This window comes from Octopus bimaculoides, chromosome 18 (assembly GCF_001194135.2).
Source record: "Octopus bimaculoides isolate UCB-OBI-ISO-001 chromosome 18, ASM119413v2, whole genome shotgun sequence".
NCBI classification, from domain to species: Eukaryota; Metazoa; Mollusca; class Cephalopoda; order Octopoda; family Octopodidae; genus Octopus; species Octopus bimaculoides.
Window position 1 is genome coordinate 11459466 of NC_068998.1, and position 9878 is coordinate 11469343.

Here is a 9878-nt window from a genome sequence, read left to right on the forward strand (position 1 = left end):
TATATATAGGTAAGTGGTAGGTTTGCCTCGATCCTTCAGGAGTAGTCTGAAGCATCCAAGCAACCAGGGGATGTTTAAATCCGGAGGCACTCCTGGGGATCACCTGTATGGGTACCGTCTTGGGAAGAGGGCATCCAGAGGCAGGTAATATGTTGCTTAAACCGTAGTTTATGTATTTACTTGGAGAATGGAGCAACAAATACAAGAAAAAGCATTTTCGTTGGACTAGATAGCCGTTGTTTTATTATGTGGAGCTTGTGAAATGAGTCAATGTGGAGGTTTAGGTTATGTAATGAGTAATTTTGTATATTATGTCTTAGTCACTTACGTACGTTTCTCTGAAGAGACCGGCCAAACTACTGGCTGCATCGAAACGTACGTAAGTGACTAAGACATAATATACAAAATGACTCATTACATAACCTAAACCTCCACACTGACTCATTTCACAAGCTCCACATAATAAAACAACGGCTATCTGGTCCAACGAAAATGCTTTTTCTTGTATTTGTTGCTCCATTCTCCAAGTAAATATATATATATATATATATATAGAGAGAGAGAGAGAGAGGAACCATGTACCTCCTCTATAACAAAACACCTATTTCTTCCTCCTTATTTCTTTGTCACGCTCTAACCTTTCATCCTCTGACATGAGTCCCCCTCCTCAAATGCCACTGCCCCTCTCATAACTCCTTGTCTTGCAAGTTACTTGGTGACCCTGTCAGTGCAGGTGCCACTTAAAAGCACCCAATGATATATATATATATATATATATATATAAATATATAAAATAGTAGGGTAAAAAATTGGATATTAATTAATATCAATTTAATACCAGGAAACTAGCACATTAAAAGAATCAGGAGATTCAGAAAAAAATTATCTGAGATCTCAAAAGGATTATTGTATATGTATATATAAAAGAGACCACTAAGTGGACTGCTAATGTGCTAGAAGAAGATCACCAAATAGCTCTCAAAGAAAAAATTTAGCAAAGCAAAAACATACGGGTGAGACTAGTGAAAATTATAGAAATAAATACATAGTTATCCGTATACAACTTTGTATTCATTTCTATAATTTTCACTAGTCTTGCCCGTATGTTTTTGCTTCGCTAAATTTTTTCTTTGAGAATTATTCGGTGATCTTCTTCTAGCACATTAGCAGTCCACTTAGTGGTCTCTTATATATATACACACACACACACACACACACACACACACACATATATGATGGGTTTTTCCAGTTTCCATTTTCCAAATCCACTCACAAGTCTTTGATCGACCCAAGGCTACAGTAGAAGACACCTACCCAAAGTGCCACACAGTGGGACTGAACCCAGAACCATGAGGTTGAGAAGTAAACTTCTTACCACACAACCATGCCTGCATCTCTGGATATGACTGGTTTAAATGCGCTAAAGGGGTTTTATTCATCAAGCTGAGATGAAAGATGAAAAGTAAAGTTGACCTCAACAGGGTTTTGAACTCAACCCTCACCCCCACCCCATTGGTCATTCTACTGTTCTACCAATAATACTAATACTAATGATGATGATGATGATAATTATAATAGCTTGGCTAATTATAGTCTCCTTTTTGCTTCAGAGCCAAAATAGAAAATGAATACAGCAAAAGTCTGAATAGACTAAACAAAGGCTCCGAAGTAGGGGACGATTTGGGGTAAGTGAAACTATTTCACCTTTGAATGTTTCTTTGTTTTTGCTTTTGTTTTGATTTTTTTTTTTGCTTTTTATTTTTTGTTTATTTTTTTGTTTTTTGTTTTTTGTTTTTGGCTTTCTTCCTTCTCTTTCCTATCTCTGTTCAGTGTTATTAATTTTATGGTTTTTCTTTCTCTTTTGCTCTTTAACCCTTGATAAATATGTTCTCTGAGTGTGCGTGTGTGTGTCTGCATGAGTTTATGTGTGCGTGATTGTGTAGTGCATAGCATTCACAATATTCTGTGTGCATGTGTGTGCACATGTGTGTATGCATGTGTGTGTGTGTACGCATGCATGTGTGTGTGGTGTGTGTGTGTGTGCTTGTGTTGAATAGTTTTGACAATGTTGTCATCTTTGTTTAACCCCGGGCCAACTCTTACAGTAGTGACCTGTCTGAAGGTCTTATGACCTTCCCATGGTAATCATCCCATTTTTTCTTATTGCTTTATTGCTATTATAATATTTCAGACACAGTACACCTAGGACTATACTATCCAGTATGTACTAACAAATTGTTTTTAATAAAGTAGGATGTGATTTAGAGACTGAAGATTTGGTTGCTATTTCTAGCAAACCGAACGTCTTGTTTATATGGCTACATAGTTCATACGCCTTTAGTGTTGCTTGTATGCGTGTGCATACTAGCAGAGCACGAGGTTGATATTGTGTAATAGTTACAACCTGAGTTATTGGTGGTATGTATTGTCCTTATCTGTGGTTAGACATATGGCTTGTCTTGTAGTTGTTGTTATCTAGTCAACTGTTGAAAGCAAGCAGACATGCTTGTAGTCATAGGGTGGTTGTTTTGGGTGAGGTAGGGTGGAGTGGTTTTTTATTTTTAAATAAAATAGTTTTTTACTATTACAAGTGAGATACTAGGGGTATATTTTCTTGGTAAACTTTCCTCACAGTAAACCTTCTTCAGTGAACTTACCTGTATTCATAAAGAAGCTGGGTGAAAAAGAAAATGTTTTTGATGTGGGGTTTCCTTGGTCAGGGCTGACTTGAGATCAAATTACCACAACAACTGTGCTGTATCCTGAACTCTGTGGCACTGATCCTGCAACCATGTCATTGAGAAGCAATACCACATAACCATGCCAGTACCTTTATAGGTACTGTGCATGTATCCTGCATTGAACAGTTCAATCTACAATGACGAAAATCATTTGCAACTATCATGCAGTGTCAAGAGAAGGAGATAAACATTCACAGACTCACAATCTCATTCACTCACTCATTCACTCTCTCTCTCTCACACACACATCCATAAGCAAAGGATGACACCAAGAACATCATCTGTCTGTAGAATAATGTTCAACATATCCTGTTGAACTCTTGCCAGCATGGATAAAATAAACATTAAAATTATGTTGATGATCTTTGTAGAAATGTGTGGCTATTATCAGGAAATTTTAGGAGGACGTGTTAATATGTATTTTTTCCTGAATGGTTGTCTTCTGTGAGTTTTAGAATCCAAGTGATTGGATATCATGTGGTGGCTCTTAATTTAAGTGTCCAGTGACCAACTTTAGTTTTCCTGTTGTTTGTGACATGGGCTTGGTAACTAACCTATGTGGACAAAGATGTCAGTTTGACCTGATTAACGCAGCTGGGGCAGATTGATAGCAAAGAGATTGCCAATCTTACTGTGACCATCCAGTTTTAATTGTTGTGTGACGATTATTATACCATCATAGAATCAATAAAATTTATTAACGAGGGTAGAAATTAATATTAATCAATTAAAACCAGTGGTCTAACATATTAAAAAAATCCGAAGATTAAAATTACATTACAAACAAAAATAAGAGGAATGACCAGCAAAAGTGGACTCCTATATGCTAGAAATAGATGCTGAATCATCTAACCATAAAAAAAAAATATATATATATATGTTCTGAGAACATATATATATTTTTTTTCGTGGTTAGATGATTCGGCATCTATTTCTAGCATATAGGAGTCCACTTTTGCTGGTCATTTTATTTTTGTATGTAATATCATAGAATCAATAGGTAGTTTTTATAAACTATATAGTACAAGGGTTGGCTGAAAAGTTCATTGGCTGACCAAGATACTGTCTCGGAATGTAACAAAATGAGGTTTAATTTCCAATGTAGCCCCCTTATGGTCCACACACTTCTTCCATCAGTGTTGCAGTGCATAGATTCTGTCGGTGAAGAATCTTTCATCCTTAAGGTAAAAAAGAATCATCAACAGCAGATATGACATCATCATTGTGAAACTGGTTCCCAGCCAAGTGTTTTTTCATGTTAGGGAACAGATAATGGTCAGATAGGGCCAAATTAAGAGAATAGGAAGGGCAATCAACCAGTTCAAAACCATTGAAACCAAGGGCGTTTATAGTGGAGCATTGTCCTCGTGAAACAAGACCCTTTTCATCAGTTTTCCTGGGTGTTTGGTCTTGCTAGCCATTCATAACTGCCTCGGTAAGTTGAAAGAGTGCTCTCCATTGATAGTGTGGTCCTTTTGAAAATAGTCAATAAACACAATTCCTTTTGCACCTCAAAAAACTGAGACTGTCACCTTCCCTCCAAATGAAACATCCATGGCCTTCTTTGGAGCAGATGAGGAGGGGGTTTCCACTGCCTGGATTGTCTCTTTGTCTTTCACTCAAAGTGATGGAACCCAACACTCATCCTGGGTTAGGAAACGTTCAAGGAAACCAGCTGGATCTACTTCAAACAATATCAGATTTTCCTGTGATGTGGTCAGCCTGGTACATTTTTGATCAGATGTCAGAAAATATGGTAGCCACCGAGCAGAAGCCCTCGTCATGCCAAGTTCATTGTGCAGAATATCCTCAAGCCTCTCACAGGATATGCTAATAGCATTGGCTATTTGGTTTACTCTCTTTTACTCTTTTACTTGTTTCAGTCATTTGACTGCGGCCATGCTGGAGCACCGCCTTTAGTCGAGCAAATCGACCCCAGGACTTATTCTTTGGAAGCCTAGTACTTATTCTATCGGTCTCTTTTGCCGAACTGCTAAGTTACGGGGACGTAAACACACCAGCATCGGTTGTCAAGCTATGCTAGGGGGACAAACACAGACACACAAACATACACACACACATACATATATATATATATATATATATATATATATATATATACATATATACGACGGGCTTCTTTCAGTTTCCGTCTACCAAATTCACTCACAAGGCTTTGGTCAGCCCGAGACTATAGTAGAAGACACTTGCCCAAGGTGCCACGCAGTGGGAATGAACCCGGAACCATGTGGTTGATCCATCACCACATTAGCAGTGATAGGAAAGACAGAGAGGGGGGGACAGCATATCTGTAACCTTATGCCAAGCTGTCAAGTTGACCAAGCTGTTGTTGTTGTTGTTGTTGTAGTTGTCGTTGTTTTGTTCCAGGTCACTTCTTACTGAGTAGACCTGTAATCAAAATTGTTTCAGCTTTGATCATTCCATTCTGTTCTTCCATCAAGCATTGCATTTCTAAGAATAAACGTGTCTAGAGTGTCCTTCACCTTTCAGTATGGTAGAGTGTTGTCATCTGAGAGGTATTTGGTTCTTATTATTAATGTTTCAGGTGACCACTGTAGATACTTCTTTCTTGGCTCAACTATACTTTTAGGCTAGTTGTTATTGCTCAGCTCCAAACCAGCTCTGACTGAACAGACCAATGATCAAAGATGGTCCAGCTATGACCACCCTGTCTTTATAATCTATATTTTCTTAAACACAATTTAGCAGGAGTGGCTGTGTGGTAAGTAGCTTGCTTACCAACCACATGGTTCTGGGTTCAGTCCCACTGCATGACACTTTGGGCAAGTATCTTCTAGTATAGCCTCGGGCCGACCAAAGCCTTGTGAGTGGATTTGGTAGACGGAAACTGAATGAAGCTTGTCGTATATATGTATATATATATGTATGTGTGTCTGTTTATATGTTTGTGTGTCTGAGTTTGTCCCCCCAACATCGCTTGACAACAGATGCTGGTGTATTTATGTCTCCGTAACTTAGCGGTTCGGCAAAAAGAGACCGATAGAATAAGTACTAGGCTTACAAAGAATAAGTCCCGGGGTCGATTTTCTCGACTAAAGGCGGTGCTCCAGCATAGTCGCAGTCAAATGACTGAAACAAGTAAAAGAGTAAAGAGTAAAAGAGTATATAATACTACATTCTCTAACGTATTCTTTTCTAAAAAGAGTACCATATGATTCAAAAAAGACATGGTTGCTATTTCTTGCAGATTGCACAAGCACAATTTTGGTTAGTAGTCGTTGTATGCAGTGGTTTATTAAAATAACTTCTGAATCAGTCAAGCTTTTTTTTTTTTTCTTTTTTTTTTTTTTTTTTTTTTTTTTTTTTTTTTGCTGTTTTATTATATTTTATTTATATTTTTATAAATGTCACAAACATTCAGTTTATTTTTAATTGTAATGTTGCTTCTTGCAATGCATAAGGTAGCTTACAAATTTTATATAACCTAAATTAGTAGCGTAATCGGTATTAATTGCTTTTACTGTCTGCACCAGTGGTTTTCAATCAGAGTCCATATATGATTTTGTTGTTAGAATTTGCGTGCAATAAATTGCCTATATAGGTGCAGGCTTGGCTGTGTGGTAAGAAACTTGCTTCCCAAGCAAATGGTTCCGGGTTCAGTCTCGGTTTAAAGATTTTTTAATTGAACAAACAAATTAATTTTTATTTTTCTTTCTTAAAAAAAAAAAAAATTCTTTTCTCTAGGGTTATGGGTCAATCTTGGATTAAGCTGAAATATGAATTTGATCAAGTTGCCTCTACACATGAAGAATTAAGCGCTATGCTTTCTTCTCAAGTTGAGAAAATTAAGACAATGAATGATAATCAGGATGAAAAGAAGCGAAAAGTGAGTTGCATTTTTAACATTCGTCTCAAACACTTGAAGACAATTTGGACTAGTAATTGCAAGATCATGGTTTCAATCCCCAGACCATGTGTTGTGCTTTTGAGCAAAATACTTCATTTCACACTGCTTCAGTTCACTCAGCTGTTAATGGGTAATTTTGTGACAGAGTGGCGCACAGAGGTGAGAGGGTGACTCAGGAAAATCACTCAAACAGTGGAGGTCCAACGAGCTACTGAGCTACTACGTTTTGTATTCAGTGATTGAAAGGATAAATGGTAAAACCCTTACTGTGAATCCCAATTGGTTGGGATTGGCTGTTCAGCCACATCAAAATACGCCTCATTGTTTAATGAAGATGGCTTTCTTTTATTTATTTTGGATGGGGACCTAAGTGGTTAGCATGGAATCACTGACTCACAAACGTGCTGTCTCCTCACACCACATTTTCTACTCTAACTACTACTACTACTACAGTGGCCTTTGTTCTTTGAGACTGGCTGGTCTTATACCACCTCCACCTATCTGAATCATTTCTTCTCCCATTCACCACTCTATCCTCCTCAGCCCTCCACTAACTTTTAGGACCAACTTTTACCTCCCTAGAACTTCTTCACCCTTCCCATGTTTTCTTTATTATTATGGTGGTGGTGGCAAAGATGATGGTGATTGTAGTGATGGTGAAAGCAATAATGACCATGACAACGATAGTGCCGCCGTGGTTATTTAGTCACAGTTCAGAGCAGGAATTGCACCATCCTTGACCTTTAGAAAGGTCAAGGACAATACATTTCCTGTTCTTACTAAGACATTAAGAAAAAAGAAAAAAATATCCCAAATTACCTCAGACATTTAATTATTCTTTCTTTCTTTCTTCCTTTCTTTCTTTCTTTCTTGTAGTGTAAAGAGGCAGTAAGAAAGTGTCACTCACACAATTCATCCTTATACAACCGGACTTTAAATGTAAGTATTTTGTGTATATACTCACCAACACATCCACTCATACATGTGTGTATATGTGCATGTTGATATGACATGAGTGCTCAAAGCTCCTAGCTTTGGGTAAAAGAAAATACAGGAAGATCACTTAAATACATGATTTTATTCAACATATTCCCTTCTCAGATTCACACACTTATTGCAGTGGCCCTTCAGTTTTTCTAAGCCCTATAAAAGAACTCAGAAGGTTGGGCCTCCAACCAGGCCTTTTGCAATTCCCTTTAAGCCAGGAACTTTCCAGCACTTACGTCGTATTTATATATATACATATATATAAATAAGAGGAGTGGCCACCAAGGGGGATTCCTGCTATACGCCAAATTGCCTTACCACAAAGAATATGTTCTCAAAAACTTTAGCTAAAGCCAGAATGTATGTGAACAAGACAAAATAGAGCAATTAACTCCATATGAGAACATATTCTTCATGGTAAGGCAATCTGGTGTCTTCTAGCATATTATGAATCCACCTTGGTGGCTATTCTTCTTATTTATACATGTAATATAGTTCATAGGTCTCAGACATTTTTTTTAAGTATGCTAGCCACTGGTTTAGATTAATATTAATTGATAGTATTAATTTCTACCCTCATTATTTAATTTTATATGTATGTATAGGAGTGGCTGTGTGGTAAGTAGCTTGCTTACCAACCACATGGTTCCGGGTTCAGTCCCACTGCATGGCATCTTGGGCAAGTGTCTTCTACTGTAGCCTCGAGCCGACCAAAGCCTTGTGAGTGGATTTGGGAGACAGAAACTGAAAGAAGCCTGTCGTATATATGTATATATATGTATGTGTGTATATATGTTTGTGTGTCTGTGTTTGTCCCTCCAACATCGCTTGACAACCGATGCTGGTGTGTTTATGTCCCCGTAACTTAGTGATTCAGCAAAAAGAGACCGATAGAATAAGTACTAGCCTTACAAAGAATAAGTCCTGGGGTCGATTTGCTCGACTAAAGGCGGTGCTCCAGCATGGCTGCAGTTAAATGACTGAAACAAGTAGAAGAGTATATATACATATATATATATATATATATATATATATATATATATATACACACACACACACACACACATTATCATTATCATCATCATCATTTAGCCTCTGCTTTCCATGCTGGCATGGGTTGGACGGTTTGACTGAAAACTGGTAAGCTGAAGGCCTACACCTGGTTCCAATCTGATTTGGCATGGTTTCTACAGCTGGATGCCCTTCCTAATACCAACCACTCCAAGAGTATAATGAGTGCTTTTTACATACCACTGGCATAGATGCTAGTTATGTGACACTGGCATCAACCACGACTACGATTTCACTTGATTGGACATATCACCAAAGGGCTTGGTCACTTATCATTGCCTCTGTGAGGCCCAGTGTTCGAAGGGTGCTTTTTATGTGTAACCAGCATTGGTGCCGGTTACATGACACTGGTATCAGCCATGACTACACTTTCACTTGGTTCCACAGGTCTTCTCAAGCACGGTGTATCGCCAAAGGTCTTGGCCACTTGTCATTGCCCCCGTGAGGCCCAACGTTTGAAGTTCATGCTTCACCACCTCATCCTATATCTTCCTGAGTCCACCCCATCCCCAGGTTCCTTCCACGGTTGGAGATCGGCACGTCTTTACACAGCTATCCTCATACATATGCATCACATAACCACAGCAACACAGTTGTCTCTCTTGCACACCGCATCCGATGCTTCTTATACCCAGCTTTTCTCTCACAACACTTACACTCTGTCCTACATGCACACTGATATTACTCATCAAGCAAAGCATACTAGCTTCATTGTTAATAAAACACAACATGAATTTGCAATAAGAACAAATTTCTTTTCATATTTGTTTCAAGTAACATTGTGCTCTTCATACTTTGCCATGTCCTACCAGTTTATAAGACAGTTTTGTTTTTTTTCACAAAGTTCACATGATGTGTGTCTATATCAGTTTAGAAAATACTTTTACTACCTTTTCACCAATACAATTCAACAACCTACATAAGACTGAAGACTAAAAAAACTAAAACATGAGTGAATGTTTCTGGGTCAGTCCCACTGAACGAATGAATAATATCCTTTATTTATATAAATTTTATAGTTAGCTGTTTACTTATGTTGGTTTTTACTTCTTGTTTATTCATACATATGTGTGTGTGTGTGTATGTGTATATATATATATATATATATATATATATATACACACACACACATATACATATGAGTGTGTATGTATATATATATATATATATATATATATATATATATATAT

The 9878-nt window shown here is 37.6% G+C and overlaps 1 protein-coding gene across 3 annotated transcripts in view; it reads left to right on the plus strand.

Annotated features, from left to right (window-relative positions):
* The window catches only part of LOC106880802 (proline-serine-threonine phosphatase-interacting protein 2), a 47327-nt gene that overhangs the window by 18774 nt on the left and 18675 nt on the right, over positions 1-9878 (plus strand). For all 3 annotated transcript variants that reach the window (XR_008266054.1, XR_008266055.1, XM_052974483.1), the window contains exons 3-5: positions 1611-1685; positions 6468-6609; positions 7507-7569. Coding sequence is in view for 1 of the 3 variants with exons in the window: in XM_052974483.1 (XP_052830443.1) it covers positions 1611-1685; positions 6468-6609; positions 7507-7569 (280 nt within the window). In the remaining 2 variants the exon portion in view is untranslated. The remainder of the gene's footprint in view (positions 1-1610; positions 1686-6467; positions 6610-7506; positions 7570-9878) is intronic.